The sequence below is a fragment of the Pan paniscus genome, chromosome 9 (assembly GCF_029289425.2).
Source record: "Pan paniscus chromosome 9, NHGRI_mPanPan1-v2.0_pri, whole genome shotgun sequence".
Lineage (NCBI taxonomy): Eukaryota > Metazoa > Chordata > Mammalia > Primates > Hominidae > Pan > Pan paniscus.
In genome coordinates this window covers 133,094,172-133,111,934 of record NC_073258.2, presented here as the reverse complement: position 1 = coordinate 133,111,934, position 17,763 = coordinate 133,094,172, and the positions used below count along the sequence as shown (strand labels likewise).

At 42.9% G+C, this 17,763-nt stretch overlaps 1 protein-coding gene across 7 annotated transcripts in view; it reads left to right on the top strand.

Annotated features, from left to right (window-relative positions):
- Positions 1-10,854, top strand: part of OPCML (opioid binding protein/cell adhesion molecule like) — a 1,145,446-nt gene extending 1,134,592 nt beyond the window's left edge. For 6 of the 7 annotated variants that reach the window (XM_063608310.1, XM_055095121.3, XM_057299297.2 and 3 more), the window contains one exon: positions 5,553-10,854. In XM_063608310.1, the coding sequence (XP_063464380.1) occupies positions 5,553-5,653 (101 nt within the window). In that variant the 3' untranslated portion in view covers positions 5,654-10,854. The remainder of the gene's footprint in view (positions 1-5,552) is intronic. The other variant, XM_063608311.1, reaches the window with a different exon arrangement.
- Positions 10,855-17,763: the final 6,909 nt, after the last annotated feature.

The window sequence follows — 17,763 nt, the reverse complement described above, 5'->3', positions numbered from 1 at the left end:
TCCTCAGAATAGCTGGCATTCATTAGGAAGATTTTACCTGTGGTTAGCAGCCACTTCAGGCCTTTCCAGAAGGGACAGGGTCACCCAATTACCAGCCAGAGCCAAGCTTGCTTTCAGCTGGTGTTGGAGAGTAACCTTTGAGAACCCAGTATTCTAGAACACCTCTTTCTTTAAAAGCAGAACCCCCACACAAGATGCTGTTTTATGGATTAGCAATTCTTGCCTTAGTTCCAACTCACCTAATATTTCATCATCCTTTACTCTGTACTTGATGATTGCACACACCATCTTAACTCATTCTCAGAGCAACCCTGCAAGGGTAGATAGAACTACTCCTTCCACATTTTATACATAAAATAAACTGTTTCAGAGTAGTCGGCAGTCTTGTCCAAAGTCTTCCTGCTATTGGGTAGCAGAGCCAGAATTCAAATTCAGTTCTGACTCTTAAAATCAATCCTCTTAAGACTATCCAACAGGCAGGATGTTCCTGAGATGAAAGGGATTTAGGGTTATTTGTTCCAAATGGCTTTCTTCCCAGAATCTGTGATGGTTTAAAAAAAATATTTGTCTGTTTATATGTTTATTTATTTAGTCAAGGACAGAGGATAAGCTAGCTCCTCCTGAAGTTTGTGCTTTTTGAAGGTATGGACTGTTTCTGTCTTTCTTTGTGAAAGCAGAGCCTAGTGCATGGCAGGGATCAATTCACATATGTTGAATGAACGACTTCAACATTTCCCAAGGCTGGCTTGGGGCCCGTCTCCATTGCAGGATGGACACATTACCCTTTGACCTAGCCAGGAAGCTTGGCTATGGCTGGCTCCCAAGTGCCCTGCTCAATGCCCCACATCCTCCAGAGCCCTCACAGCCAGTGGTCTCTCTCAGCTGCAATCTTAAGCTATCTCATCTCTTTACTCACTCCCTTACCAATACCTCACCCCAGGTTCAACATATTTTGGAACTATCTAAACAAGCTAGTATTAGTCTCCACTAAGAAAGGGACAGGGAGGTGTGCAGGTCCTGTTCCAACAGCAGTTGCCATGATCACATGACTACTTTGTACCAGGCACTCTACTGATTACGTTCATCCTTCAATCAGTCCTGCAAACTCAGCATCATCACGCCTGTTTTCAGTGAGAAAACAGGAAGTATCTTGCCTAAGATCACAGAACTGGCAACCCACAGGGTCAGAATTTAAATCCAAATTGGTCCAACTCCAACATTGCCAGATTGCGGTCAGCGACCTTACCCCGGGGGAGCGTAGACAGCATTTCCTGAGGTCCCTAGGGATGTTTTCTCAGTTATGCTTCCAGGAAGTCTGCTCCTTCGCCTTTCTTCCAAACCCGTGGGCTTTTATCCGGGAGCATTTTAGCATCAGTTTTCTGGAATAGAATACGTCATTAAAAATCTGCCTCTCAGCTGGGCATGGTGGCTTACACCTGTAATTCCCACACTTTGGGAGGCTGAGGTGGGCAGATCATGAGGTCAGGAGTTCGAGAACAACCTGGCTAATGTGGTGAAACCCCGTCACTACTAAAAATACAAAAAATGAGCTGGGCATGGTGGCGGGCGCCTGTAGTCCCAGCTACTTGGGAGGATGAGGCAGGAGAACGGCGTGAACCCAGGAGGTGGAGCTTGCAGTGAGCCGAGATCACGCCACTGCACTCCAGCCTGGGCGACAGAGCGAGACTCCATCTAAAAAAAAAAAAAAAAAACCTGCCTCTAGTATTCTAGGTTTTAGAGAAGAATCACCTTTCTTCCAATTTTTACCAATAAATGAATAAATACAAACATCTGGGTTTCTGACCCTATATATTGAAATTCAAAATTGTATCGTCTTGGGTACCAAGTACCTGGAGAAGTCCATGCAGCTGTTACCAGCCGAGGCCATGCTCTAAGAAAACTGTACTCAACCTGACTCTGAAGCCATGTATGCAAGCTTCAGTGCTACCACCGCTGAGCTCAGCCTGAAGAGTTCCTTCAAAACCGTGTCCTCCCCTGTCACACAGGTGGCTCTGTAGCTTTGTTGAGCTAACATTTACAAAAGCCTCATGGTAACCCGTGGGACCAAACGTGAGCCCTGAGGCCATGGGACCACACCAAATTACTTAAATTGCAGCAACCCATCACTTTTATATTAAAGCAGAAAAGCATTTGGCCAAGTTAGGTGAGCACCTGTAGCATACAGCAGCCTAGTGGGAGAGAACTAACCCAGAAACTTTCTTTTCCTCATTTCCAGTTACACAGGGCTACTGCAAAGATGCAATTAAAGAATGAGTTCATTGCCCATGGCTTTTGTCTCACACTCTTCAAGTCTAGAGAGTGTACATAGATGTACCCGCTCCAAACACAGCTGGAGAGCCCTCCGGCAGAGCCCTCACCGCATTGGCATTTGGCCCAGCTGACAACTCTCAAATGTGCCCAGGATCTGTATGAGGAAAGTGATGCTAGCTTCACTGTGTATTGTAGTGGATTAAATTCATTCTCTGGCCACAATAGCCCAGCCATTTCTCATACACCAATTGACCAAAGGCACTTTGGCAGTAAATTGCTGTGGCATTTGATACGACAAAGCAGGTGCTCATCATAGCTGCTGAAGAATAAAACTCCCTGAAGCCACATAGAAAATGGGGCTGCAAAAGGGAAACTTTAGGGTCTAGAGTGTTCGGTGCCCTCTTGCTGTCTCAGGGGAGATGGAATTCTGAAGTGCAAAAGGCACATGTTGACGGTTTTCTTTCAACTGAAGAAGGCTGTCTGGCTACTCACCAACTATCTCTCCTAACACCTGGATGCAGAATTTCCATTCATGTAATAACTCAGAGAGCTAATAGAAGAAGGACCTCACAGGTCATCAAACCCCATCTCTTCTCAATTTGCAATGCGAGAAGCAAAGCCCGGAGAGGGACCGTCACTCAGCTAGGGTGCAGCACATTCATACAGAGACACTGCATTCCCAGTCCATTGTTTCTCTCACACCATGATACTGTGGTCCCTGGAAAACCTGCACAAATGGTCATTTTCTACAGAGAGGAAGTAGACTTGTAACAATTAAGGGCATAGATTCTGAGGACAGTGACTTGGTTCTAATCCAGCTCAAGGTGCATAAGTTGCGTGGCCATAGCTAAGATGTCTAACTGCTCTGTTCCCAGTTTTCCTATTTACAAAGTGGGAATGACAGTAGCACATAGCTCATAGGGTTGATGTGATGATTAAATGACCGATTATATGTTTAGCATTTAGAATCGTGCTTGCCACCTGGAGAGCACAGTGTGAACGTGTGTTGTCATCATTGCCCTAAGCAGGCTGAGCAGCCTACATACCTGCTAAGTCTCCCTTTCATTTGCACTCTTGGGAATGCTCAACAGAAGCTGAATATGACTGTAAACCTCCGCCCAGTAAGCACCAAGCATCCGATGGCAACTGCTGCTCACCACCAGAAACACTCATTTCCCTTTACTATTCTGCCTCCTTCTCTCTCTGAGCCCCACTCTTCCACGGTCTGTTTTCTGTGTATATTGCCCCACTCCTCTTTGCTTTAGCTATATTCAACCTTGGGCCGATGGCATGGTATCCACAGGAATGTTTCAGTTCACTGGTAGAACTTGGGATAGAATGACTCCTACACTCAAGAGTTCTGTCTAGAATGGAGCATATCAGGGCTTCAATTGTTTCTTAAGCTCAAAATAATAATTAGACAAAGACATATATATATATGTATATACATATACACATACAAAACTAGTCTAGTATATATGCCATATATGTCATGAAAATACTTTTTAAGAAAAATATATACAAAAAGATAATTTTAAAGAAACATATGGGCCTTATGAATCTGCCCATATGTTTCTTTAAAAGTAGCTTTATGTACATATTTTTATTTAAAAATGTAAATAAACTTATTTAAAAATCTAAATCACTCATCTTTCAAAGACAATATGTAGAGAATTACCTTGAGCTTCAACCTGAGCATTTCTAGCTCAGTGCATTCTGCAGGCCAGTATGATTTCTCAGGATGTGTGCCAGGACTGCTGGAAGCCCCACAGTCAGGCTACTTTCCATCAATATCTATGGAGCCTCCTCTGGGACATTAACATGTCGCTACAACCTGGATTCCGCCCTTTTTTGTGAATATTCTCTGACAAAAATGCAGGCTAATATGAGTCAGACTTCAAGCTATCAAGTAAATATGACTTTTAGTCCATAAAAGCATGTATATTTTAAGTAGAAAGAAAAGGTATTCATGTTAAGATTAGTGGAGAGGAACAGTTGTATACTCATTGCTGAAGTGAGAGATGTGACTTTCCCAAAGTAAAATGTTCCCATGAGTCCCTCCTGGGCAAGGCATGAATCCTCATCATAAGGTTGACAGGCAAGCCAAATGAACTAGTCCTGTCTAAAGAGGTTCTGCTGCACCTCAGCTTATTTCCAGTAGGCCAATTTGCTTCTCAAAGAAGCTGTGAAGTCCTGGCTTGAGATGGTGGAAGAGGTGTACTGTCTCCTTTGAATCTCCTTTACTTCTTCACTAGTTTTATAGAAATGCCTCGTAATGGCTTTTAATCCCTTGGTAATAATAGATTTTGCTTTTTCTGGGATACACTTGCTGCTGGATCCTAGTCTTGCGTACCACCCTATGTGCTTGCTGATAAAGGTGATGGAGGAACACCTGGTCCAAGTTAGATACACCTGCCCTTGCAGTAGGCTAGGATAATACCAATCCATGTGATTTGTCTTCTTGAGCCATGGAAGGTGAGGGGAAAAGAACAGCACTCATGATACTGTGGACTTATTTCCCAGTGGACCTTGAATGATTTATTGGGGATACAGGAAGGGGCCAGAGAGAGAGAGAGAGAGAGAGAGAGAAGGTAGAAAAAAATCAAGGGAGAGCCCCTTGGGTGGAATCTTCAGGGGCAGTCTGTTTTGGGCATGTTGATCTGCTTCAAGGCCTTTAGGGAGGCAGCACTGACTGCTGGGACAAGCCTAATTCCAGCCTTTAAAACCCATGGGGATGATTGTTCCTCCTTCCTTAGCTGCTGCAGGAGGAGCCTCCACAACACCTAGGTTGCATGCATTGAGGTTGACAAGTCTGCTACATCAACACTTGGACTTATGTCTCCATCCGTCTCCCCTTCCTACCCCACCACCTGCTCCTTGCCTCTCTGGCCCTGTGCCCCCCGACTCATCATTGTCTGTACTGGACACTCTCCAAGTATAGCACACAGTTAGAGGCACTGCTTAGAAAACAGCCAGCAGGTCTGCCTTTCCATGTGTTGCCTTAACCTTTGGGCCCACGGGCCTCAATGACTAGCCTGAGCTTCACCTATTCACTTTTTAAGCATAGTCTTTCAGAGCAGGCTGCATTGGTCAAGGCATCCCAACAGCTTGCCCCTTTGAGTTCCTAAATACTCCCAATGGGCTTTTTCCTTTGTCTAGACTCGGAATGGTCAGCGGAAGGGTGGAAGGTGGGAAGCATGTATGTGGATTTGCTTGTCAGGGAAAAACTATGGTGTCCTTGGGTGTATGCTAATGGGTCTGTCTCTCTCTCCCCTACACAGGGCCTGGAGCAGTCATTGATGGTGTAAACTCGGCCTCCAGAGCACTGGCTTGTCTCTGGCTATCAGGGACCCTCTTAGCCCACTTCTTCATCAAGTTTTGATAAGAAATCCTAGGTCCTCTGAGCAACGCCTGCTTCTCCATATCACAGACTTTAATCTACACTGCGGAGAGCAAACCAGCTTGGGCTTCTTTTTGTTTGTTTTTTTCTGTTCTTCTAGATTTGTTTTCTTTTTTGTTTTTGTTTATTTGTTTGTTTGCTTTTATTTCCAGCTTGAATGAGTGGGGTTGGGGGCGGGGTGGGCAGGGTTCTACCACGTGTAGGATAATCATTCATTGGTGTGTCCAAAAATGGGGTCTGCTCCTGCTACCTTGACCCTTCCCTTTCCTCTGCTTCTCTCCTCATCATCATTCCCACCAACATCCTCTGCCACACACAACAAAACGTAAGTTTCATTTGGGCAAAAATTGAGCCTCACAATAAACACCCTGAAGACACAACTTGACTTATAACATAGTGCACAGCAAGAGCTACATCCAAGTGTCCTATTATCTGTGATTATTTTCTTAATGACAATGTACATATGCCCCCATCCATGTTAATTATTATCTAATTCCATTAGGGTTCACGTCTTTTCTTTCTGGGACACTATCCTACTATATCCATATCTATAGATTTCAATATAGATGATTGTGCCATCTTCTGTAGCCCCTCCGCTCTACTCATTCCTTCCACCATCTGCAGAGATTTGAAGTTTGGGGCTATGCATGAAACCCAACACTAAATTTTGCAAGTCAAGTGACCAAAAAAGGGGGAGGCATTTTGAAGATAGAACCTCTGTTTTAAAAAGAGAAGTTCAACTCATAAACGTGATTGATAGGTGGCTGATTTATTTAGGTTTTGTCAAGCTATCTATCAAAGTAATGGTACAGTTACCCATCTACTCAAATATCTGATTTATCTCACCAGCCAATTATCTACCCACCTGTCTTCCTCTCTAGCAATCTATTTACTGTTTATCAATCTATCAATGTAATTGTCTAACACTCCTTTCTATTCTCTCCCTACTACTCACTGTCAATTCATCCCCATATTAATCTCTAACCATATTGTATCTCTCCCACTGTATTCATTTATACACCATCAGCAGACATTGTCATCTTCAAAATTATCTTTCAACTTCTGTGAAAGCCAACGATCTCACAGGCTAACAAAATACAAAAGCAATACCCTGTGTTGTGGACCCTTTAAAATCTGGTATCCTATCCACCCAAGGGAGACACTAACAGATAGGCCAAAGTAGCAAGCTAATGATCAGTCACTCACTATTCCCAGAAGAGCCTGTGTTTTCTAAAACATTTTCTTGGGAAGCAGATCAGCCTAGAAAAGTTTTGATTAGCACTGTGGTTTTCCTTTTGCACTTGAAGGACAAAGGTGCCAGCCTTTATGCTTCTCTCAACCCTTCAAGAAAGTACATGTCAGGAACCTATGGCTGGCTTTCCTTAGCAGCAAGAACATGAGAGAAAAACACATCTGTCTCTGCAATGCAAAGTGAAGAGTCCACCCGCCTGAGTGGGATGACTTCAGCTAGAGTCTCCTTTCTGCTCCAGTTCTGGTTTAATCTGTTTGAAAACTATCCAGTAAAAAGCTGATGGAGGCCAATTACATGGCGGGTGTATTGACAACTCTGGTATTTGTTTCAGGAAGCTCTTCTAAGCTGAGGGCACTTGAGCAACTGACTTAATTTTCAAGCACTTGATTAACACAACACTGCAAACAGAAGGGAGAAAGTGTCAGTGACACAGTTTCCTCTGATGCAGCTGCTTCTCCAATGGCTTTGGGGAAGAACTTCACCAGCTCTTCAGGTTCAAAGCAGACCCAGCATACAAACAAGAGCTGAGCCACCTTTGCTGTCTTGTCTCCTGGGACGAGAAGGACTCATCCAGCAAAGTTGCCTGGGATTCAAAATAAAAGCATTGCAGACCGCACAGGTGTGCTGCAGGGACTGATCCACAGAGAGGATGAGAATGCAGCATCAATCACAGACCTGCCCTGCCTCAGTTGGAAAACCTTTTCAGGCCCTCAGTCTAAAAAATAAAAAATATGAGCACCATTGAATTCTGTGCCCTTAATGCTTAACTGGTCTTCTTCCTCTAGTATCAGTGTCCTCTTTGTTTTTGTCCATCAAGGCACATGAGTGTGACCTCTGCCATGGGGAAACACACACAGAGATATCTATACATATATACATACATACAAACATAGGCTATCTTGGCACACTAAATGCTAAGCACTGTCTTAAGAGGTAGAGCTGGTGTGAGTGTAATTAATGTTACATTTTCCAGCTGTAAACAGACATCTGCATTTCCTAGTGAGCTACCAGGAGCCAGATTCGGGAATCGTAAATGATGTGCCAGGAATGGCGCATTGATTCCCAGTTCCAGGGATGATCATGAGCAGGCGCAAAATCAGAATTAAAGGTCGCACATAGACGTTTCAGATCTGTCACCACCTTCAGCATCTGCAGTTGAGTTGGTGTCAGATAGTGTATGAGAATTAAATGTGTCATCTGAGCATGCTACTGATGATAAATTTGTTACTTTGGAGTGGAATATATGTGAAGGCTGTGAAGAGTGGACAGTCTTGGAGAACACAGTGCTTGAAATGGACAAGCTGGACCTATTCCTCACTCCAAGACTTGTTCTACAGGAAAGGGTCTATGCTCCTTTGGCCAAGATCATCAGAACCTCTCAACCCAACAAGGCTGGCTTCAGGGCCACTATGGAACCCTGCTGTTCCCCCTTCCAAAGGATACTAAGATGCCCCTCTGGTGGGTACCTATCCCAGCCACGTTTCAGAGGGAGAAAAATGCTACAGTTGATCCTCATCTGTCTGGGGTAAAGACAACAAAGTAAATACAACCCAAGGCAACTGGGGTACTCACTGGGAGTGAAAATGACTTCTTCACAACAGACATATTTCTGCTTCTGTGTTTTTGTGTTTCTTTGGTGGGGATGGCTTCATGGGAGAGTGGCTGTCACCCATCATTTTGAAGCATATAGAACAACAAATGCTTACACAAGACAATATCCACACTTTTCCAACTTCACACACGGAGAGTACATGGAGAAGGCCTACAGGCTATATTTGTTCAGGGTGCCAGTAGTGGGCATGGGGTGGGGGCAAGGCAGGACAAAACATGCAAGTCTGAGCAAGTACATCTCTTGCAGGTTTTCCACATGAAAAGGAAGCCAAATAAGGCCTGTTAGGAGATTAGGTGAGAGGAATTAGCAATGTAGGGACTCTGAAACCCTTCCCCTTCCCAAAACAGAGTTCATATGCACTTCCACCAAAGTAATGCCAATGAAAGTGCTCGTGTTAAGGCTGCAGCCAAGCTTGTTTTTCAGTAGTTTAATGTCAAGTGCCTGATACAGTCGACTGCAAGTCTAAACAAGCATGTTTAGTTTTTCTCATTCTTGCTTTAATTCGGGGAGGGGGAGATGTAGAGAAGTGGTTGTGAAAACATGCACAGGCTTTATGCAGAGCACTGTGCATGGCTGTTCTGCTGCAACTGTGCTCCACGAAACAGAAGAAAAGGTAAGGTGTTGTGTCACAAAGAGGCCCCAGCCTCTTTCCTCTTACATCCACGCCTCTTACTAGATGATACATTTACAGATTGGGCAGTTTGTTCTCAAAACCTGGGTGAGAAGACTATTCCTGGACTCTAGCAACTTCAAAACTGAGGCTGGGTTTCAGGATCTTTTTCTGCATCAATTCAGTCAATTTGCCTTCAACAAAGAGAAGTCAGCAAGTTCTATTTATGCTGAAAGAACTATTCCATGAGAAAGGCAGAGAACCCCAAAGTGGGCAGGCAACCCCGACGAGAGCTTATCCCTGTGGCGGCATCAGGAGTGGCTGTACATTGAATTTTCAAGTGCTGGTTGGCTGTCGCCAGCCCATGGTAGGAGGGGAGGAATGGCTTAAGATGAGGTAAGATCTGGTGGTGGGGCATCTTTCCTCGATCTTGAGAAAGAAAAACTGGCTATGCATTACCTAAAACCAGTCCAAAATGAAACAGACCAACATACACACAAAAGCAAATTATCAATCCCTTTGGAATTAAGGGAAGCAGCATAAGGTTTTACTTTTTGGAAAAAAATGCATTTATTTTCTTTTTCTCCAACAGCAAGAATCTTTTGTTTTCATTTTGCATGTGACCTTATCTTGGAAACTCTCATACCCAATTGCCTCCCCTCCTATTATTCAGAGCTTCCCTGTCTTTTTACTTGAAGACAAATAAGTTTGGGCACTTGAGTAAAACTTCACAGGTGTGTAAGTAGGAAGGCAACATTTTCAAAAAGAGACCATATGATGAGAACGCCTAATGATCACCACATGCAAACAAACAAAACTGCCAGTCTCATTTCCCACATTTCTTACTTAAGAGAAGAGAAGTAAATGAAAGGAAGAAGAAATAGATTTGTAATTAAAGATGTGGCAAAAAAGATAGGGCTGAGCCAGTTCAATTTAGCCTTCAGGTGCAGAATACTTAGAGTCCAAAGAAATGTGGAGTGGACTTAATTAGATGCAGTTGTCTTTATCCTGAAAGTAGTGAGCTAAGCCTAATTTCCAGCATTTTGAAAGAGATTCCTTTTTGTTTCTTTCCATGGTGCCCTTTTTAAGGCACAGAGTTGCTCCACACCACTGGGTGGAGAAAGAAAGATTGCGAACCCTCGACCATCCTTTTGAGGCTACATTCTATGTTATTTGGCAGATTTATAAAGCTATCAATAATAACAATGCTATGTACTGCAAGCTGCCCTTGTGTTAGTTAAAGGGAGCATTTTTAATCATTCGGAAATTTTCGTGACATGTCAAGTGCAGTTGTGAGGACTGTGTGGGTGTACGAAAATGTATCTGTCAAGTTCAGAGTCCTTTAGATTTAAAAAAAAATTATGAGTTATCAATGGTGCCGTTATAGCTGTGTCAGACAATGGGTGTGCCCATTCTCACAATTATCCTTCAAAAAAAATCTATGTTCAAATGCTTTAAAAATTTATCACATGATACAAGAGTATGACTTTGTCAGCCTTCTAGAGTTCTTTTTTTCTTTTATTTTCTTTCGTATTTTTTCCTTCAAAAAATCAATGAAGACTTGATTTCTGTCAATAATTGTATCAAGGGTGAATATACTACCTGAATTTTGTGCATGTTACATTGTAGTTGTAACCTTTTCTAATTCAGGATGAATACGAGATGGTTGTGATTGTGCAGTGTATCAATAAAGTTCGAGAAATTTGTAACTTTTGGGGGGCTGTTTATTAGGACATCTCATTGATATCCAGGACGGGAAAAATATGAAGCGAGCTCTGCTTCTCCCATATGTGCGTTTTTGGCCTTGGAGAGTAGATGCACTCAGAAAGCCTGGAGCTGCACCCCCCACCTCTCTCTCTCCCTCCTTCTCTCTCTCGCACACACTGTAGAAAACAGCCTTAGCACTGTCCGTATGACATTTGTATATCAAAGATCTATGCTGTTTACAAACAATATAAAATGTAGCTGCAGCCTCAAAGTCTAAATTGTTTGTTGGTGTAGGTGAAAACGAAAGCAGAAGAGAAGCGTCAGAAAAATAGGGGTGACCAGATACTGCCCAGTTTGGGCATTTGAGTCCCTAAGTTCCTGTTGCTTGATTTCTTGAAGTACACACCACGTTAACAAGGGTAAGTGTGAGAAGACATGGGGTCGAGGATGTACATTGATTCTTAAAAGTGTGTGCCATTAGATGAAGGTTTATGCATCTTAGGTTTTCCTTGGGTTGGGTTTCATTCAGCTGAGGCTTCTTGTGGAATAGTATGAGAAAGAACCCCAGAGGAGCGGCTCCTTTCCTCTGATTGCCATTTCTAAAACACCTTTCTCTTCCAGTGAAACCCCAGCTCCCCTTTCTCCATCACACATCCATCTGCTTTTCTAAAGAAATGGATACTAACTTCTTTTTACACCTCAGTTTCTCATTAGCCATTTGTATATCAATTAAGCCTTCCCAGTTCTGCTGTTAACTAGGTGTGAGATCTTAGACTGGTAAGTGACTTTCTTAGCCTTTGTTCTCTCATCTGTATCACTGGTGAATTTAATTACACCACCTAGTGTACACTGGTTCAGAATTATTTGGCTGCTATTTGGTTTATTTTGCAACTATGAGATTTCTTAAGGCTGTCCTCAAATAAAGCTTAGGGACAGTGACTAATTATGATTTGATAACTGAATAGAAAGTGTAAAATTATTTCATTAATTTTACAGCACATGTAGCTTCTCTGGCAAAGTCCCTGAGCTAAAGTTGTGAGTCTTATATTCTTGTTGGCTTCCTACGTAGACAAAGGCTAATCCTTTCATGACTCAGTCTCCCCTACAGGGAATGGAACACAGATAAGTTGATAGACTAGACACATGTTCTTTGTAAATTGCAATGGCAAGTAAACACTAGGCATCAATAATTGGGAGTTTCCAATTTCCTCTGGCTCATTGTAAAATTATGATTCATCAAGGGAATGAAATTCCAGTTCCCCTAGCCATCTCAGTACCTTTAGTACTCCCTTTCTTGTTGCCTTTTTTTCCTTCCTTTTCATCATCCTCTTCCTATCTGCACCTGACCCTTTCTTGCTCCTGTTCATACCACATTTACCCATCCATCTGCTGTCAGTCTCTCATTCCATTTAGCCACTCACCTCCATCCATCATCCATGAACCAATTTATTCTCCCATCGGCTAACTACTCAACTATCCATTCACATATTATTTTCCCATTTATCTAACCCTTTTTCCATCTCTATACTCATGCACCTCCTTAATGTGAGACTGTTTCTCACTCATCTATTTATTTAGACCATCTATCCTTTCCCAGCTGTCAGTCCATCCACCAGGCTTGCTCCAGCTAGCCTTTAGCGGACACACCTGTTTACCAATCCACTTCAAGGTAATGAAAATCTTTGCTGTTATCTCACTATTCCACAAGGGAAGCTTTATCTAGTAACTCGTAAGCATGGCAGCTAAATGATTGGATGCATTTTTATCTTTGCCCTATGAAAATCCTATATATTCAGAAGTGCCTCTGGAGATATATTAAGGGCATTCCTCTCCCTATCAAGGTGTATTAAGTAGGAAAAGCATGCGGAGTTGGGAGTGGAGTGGAAATACCCAGATGAGCAGGTGTAACACTAGGATTGTAGTCGTGCAATGAACATAACAAACAACTGACGAAACAGACAGGAGGGACCTCAACTGGCAACTGACCTCCTTCTTTCCCCACAATTTAATTTGCTGTTGAATTAATTATTCACTTTGAGAAAAATTCACGGGGAGTGCTAGTTGAGGCCAAACCCTATGATCAGTTTTGAAAACCAAACATCAAATTAGAAGTGATGCTACCTTCTTTTAATATGTTCATCCAATCATTGGGATATCTTTTTTCTTTCCCTTATATTTCCCCAGTTAGTCATTATTCATGCATCACATTTAGTCAGGAACTCCACTTGAGGAGTTCACATTTAAGATCTAAAAACTGCTGTATAAGAAGAAAAATTACAGTTGAGCATGGCAAGTATTATGACAGAGATATGAGGAAACGACTGCAAAGTGCAGAGCAAATATTGTGAGATGATTAGGAGGCATTCTCGCTTTACCCCATTTCTTCCGCAGGGATAAAACGCTGGAATGTAAACAGCTAACAACAGCTAACATAAGCTGCAGACTTGGTGCACAGATAAATTACTACAAAAATCATTGGGTTACAGGATCATACACATTCGGTATTCGATAATTTATCAATGGTGTGAATAGCATTTGTTAAATGAATGAGTACCATCAAGGCAGTTAAAACTACAAGTGGCCAAAGGACCACACTGTACAATTGATGACAGGCTAACACAGACCTGTTGGAGAGGAGGGAGCGACACCTATAATGTCAAGGCTGGTTAGGAAGCTGGTTATGAAGTCTCAGTCCCACACAGAATTACTGAGCATATCACCTTTCACTGGATCTAACACCACGAGCCTTGCTGATGAGGGAAAGAGAAGCTCCATCTGGGGGCATGCGCTGCAGCTGAGGCATGGAGGGGTAGGCGGAGCTTAAGTGTGGACTTGCTGAATAGACCCCAAGACTAGGCTTCTCCAGAGAAGGCTAACACTCTGTGATGTAGGATGAAACACCCGGGTCATTTGCATGTCAGTGTCCCACAGCGTCTGTTGTTTCAAAGATAAAAATAGTCTTAGTTTTACCCCTCCATGAATTCCTCTTTCCCATGTGACTTACTGCCTTGCCTTTACCATGAGTTCTCCAACCAGCTGGCTTGTTTCAGAAAACTTGACCTCGCAAATTACCTGTTATATTGTCTTAGACCAATTTCTTACCCTTTCTGAACTTCAGTCTCACCTTTAATAACACAATGGTAATGATACGCATCTCAGTAGAATAGCTGTGAGAATTATTCCACTTCTAGATATGAATAAGGGAGTTTAGCATAGTCCCAGCATATAACAATTACTTGCAAAGTAAACATTTGTGTTTTTTTTCTCTTGTTCTTCTCTCAGCCTTCTTTTATGTCCTCACTTTCCTGAGTTGTTTGAAGATATAATTCAAATGTGTTGAAAATTCAACTTCATTGAAAAAATTAAAAATTGTAATTTATATGTAATTTTTTTGTTGAAATTCAAAGAGGAGAAACACATTTCTGAGTCTTGGATTATTCAAGAACACAAGGTTGGAAAGGCGTCAATAAGGTTTTGGTAGAATTCCAAAGAAGTGTTGAAGCAATAGAGTAGAACTAAATTTTTAATCTAAGAAACAGGTATCAGATAGCCAAGTTATGACAGGTACTGAGGATTCAAATTGAGAGACAGAGTGTATATCTTCCAGAAAGTCCTAGCCCAGATTTCACAGCACAGCACATGGTAGTTTTTAATCAAGGGCTTGAGGAGCCCAGTAGAAGCCACTTAACCCAGACAGGAGGGCTGAAGGCACTCTTCCAGAAGATGAGAGGTCTCACCTGAGCCTTCAGGAAGCGGAAGGACCTAGCCAGGGAAAGGGAGAGGGAGAGGAGCAAATGACTGTGGACAGAGGGACATCGTCAAAGAGCACATAGAGGCACGAGAGAAGCACAGCATGGTCAGGAAACTGTAAGTATAGATTACCCCATGAGGGGTGCAGGCAGAGGTGCATGGCAGGAGACGAGGTCTAGACCCTAAAAACCTCTATGGGGAATGCTGATATACTGGGACTTGTCCTGAAAAAAATAAGGAAGATGTTGAAGGATTTAATAAAAAGAGCAGCTAAATTGGTCTTGCAGTGTAGAAAGATCAGCCAGGCAGCAACAGGGACTAACTGGGCATCGGTCACACTGGCAAGGGGAAAACATGTTAGGAGTCATTGAAATAATTCAGGTGAGAAATGGTAAGAAGGAATTAGAAAAAACAGGCAAGTTGGGATGATTTTTCAGGGGTAGTTTTGATGGGAGGGCCTGGAGGTATGGGGTGTTGGAGGATGTAGAATATGGGGAATACACAAGGTTTCAAATTCACCCAACTGGACGGAAGATGGTACCATCCTACGATTCTCAAAACTTAAAAGAATGATGAGGTTCCATCCAATTTTTGATACACATCCAGTTTTAAGTATCTGTAGAACCTCCAGGTGGAGATGTTTAAGCACTATCAGCATTTTCCTAAGTCATCTAATTATATCCACTGCCATGCACAAGGGATGCCTGATTTCCTTTCTCTGCCTCTCACTTTAATTCCAGAGGAACTCTGGCTTCTTGGATCATCCATCTGCAATTCATTTATCATCCTCCATTTCCTCTGTATCCTGATTTTGTCTTAAAAAGGTACTGTTTTTTTCTTTTTTTTAACTGCTTGTTGTGATAGAAGAGTAGAGAGCAGTTCTCTGATTAGGCAGTAAAGAAGTAACAGATGCTTTAAATGGGGAAGGGGGGAACTGGCACAGCTGTCCCACTGCCTAGATGAAGTTTGGCTCTTCCTGGGCCTCATACAAAGGGCCAAGCCATTATTCACTGTGTTCTGTGAGAATAGCTGACCACTGAGCGTCTTCGAATGAGGGTGGAGTTTTCTCCCAATTTGCCTGTAATATTACAGTGATGCAAGTTCTCTTTGTATTTTCATCACATAGTTTGATGCTCACTTGCTTGCTAACAAATTCCAGAAAGGTTTTTAAGCTTTCAAACCTCATCAGAGAGCTTACCTCTGATTAAGAGTGATGCATTTCATTTGAATGACTTAAGGATTGAGATATACATTAAGCTTGTTCCTTTTTTTTTTTTCAATGATCCCAGAGAGGTTCTCCTAAAACTAGAGGAGGCTGAATCTCAGTAGGAAGCCACAGTGTCTGACTGCATCCAGGTGGCCCTGTCAGCTCACATCCAGTACAGAGCCATGTGAATCGGGTCTATATGTGTTGCTCAGGAGGCAAGACAGCACAGTCTTTCAGGTCAGGGAGAACCAAGTTGAAATTCTGATTCTGCCACGTACTGGCTGTGTTCGTATAAGCTTATGAAATAATCTCTTACAGTTTCAGTCTACTCATCTACCACATAGAGCTGGGAGAGAACTACCCTGTGACATTGCTATGAGGTGTATAAGAGAAAGAGTAATAGGAAAATCCCTGCACAGCTTCTTGCCTGTAGATGCTTGGCATTCAGTGGTAGACAATCAGTAACTTCTTTCCTCATTCTCTTCACAGTCTTCTGCCTCTTCCAAGCCACCCCACACCTACCACTTATGATTGTCTAGAAGGCATCGTGTAAGGGCTGGTTTCAATTACATATCACATTACCAGATTTATGGTTGGGATTCCATGAAATAAAATATGTAGTGTGCCTAACAAGGTGCCCAGCTTCTAAATGCTTAATCATATCCAATTTCCTTTCCTCCATTCTCTGCAGCCATTTGAGCATAAGCGAACCAGGTACAAATGCATAGAGGATGCCTGTAAGTTCTCTGCTGCCCAGACCCTGAAGGTGTACAGGTGCTATCTGGGAAAGCACCTGTATACCTGAGAACATAGGCAGCCTGGGGCTCTGCCCATGAAGCCTATCTCTTTTGCTCTTAATCTTGTTTCCTGTGTGGTGGATTTGCAAGGATGGTTGCTCTGGTTACAAGACCAAACCACTTCAGTTTCTGTCTCTTTGTCACTAAAGGTCTCGGGGGAATCAGCTTATTAGAGAAATAGTCACTGCATAGTTGAATCAGCTAGGACCATACAAGGACTCACTGGAGGTCCTCAGACACAAAGCTGCCAATTCTCCTCTTGAGGCACACAGAGGCTCAGTTTCAGTGCCATGGCAGTGTGGACAGCCCCATTTGTGATTTCTCTCTGTTTCCTATTACCCACCTTGTGTGATGGTGGCCCCAGTGCTGAGTCAGTCTGCTTGCTGGGATGTTTCCACTTTGGTGTAAATTTCTAGTTGAGTTTGTCTCAAAACTCCCCATTGTCCCTGCCTGGCTCTTTCCTGTACTCACCTCTGTTCCATGGGCAGCTTCAGCACTTTTCAACCTACCCCATTCCTCCTCTTAGTTATTTCCTACCTTAAGAAATTTGAAACTGCTAAGGAAGAGAGTGAGACAAGAAGTGAAAGGCGCCATGCAGGCGAAGAATTCTGCCTTGTGAAGATGAGTTTTGTTGTAGTGCACGGGGAGTCTGCAGGTGAATCTTCTCTCTCTGCAGACCCACTCCTGTTCCTGTACAGCAACCTCAGGACAATAGTGATACATGTGCAGGGAGCAGAGGCTGGTGAGGGAGCTGAGCAAGGATGGAAAGCTGTTAACATTTGTGTATTTATGGAAATCACGTGAGAAGTTCAGGCTGTCATGTGTCCTAGTTCATATAATATTCAAAGCAATCTTGGGAACAATGTGTTATCCCCACTGAAGCTCCAAGTCCCACTGTTGAAGACTAGCAGGGGTGGGGTTCCAAGGCAAGTCCATCAAATTTCCAATTACGTGCCCTTTCCAGTTACACGCCAGGTTGTCTCCGTGCTTCAGGGTTCACCCCGTGTTCCAAAACACACTGGGATTTCTTTAATGAACACAAGAGAAAGTCACTTCAGGCTCTTGCATGACTGCCTTATTTGTGAGCTTCCAGAAAGCTCACAAAGTGGGAAGGGTGTCTGTCTCTTGGAAGAAAAGAGAGTTTCCATCTCTTGGAA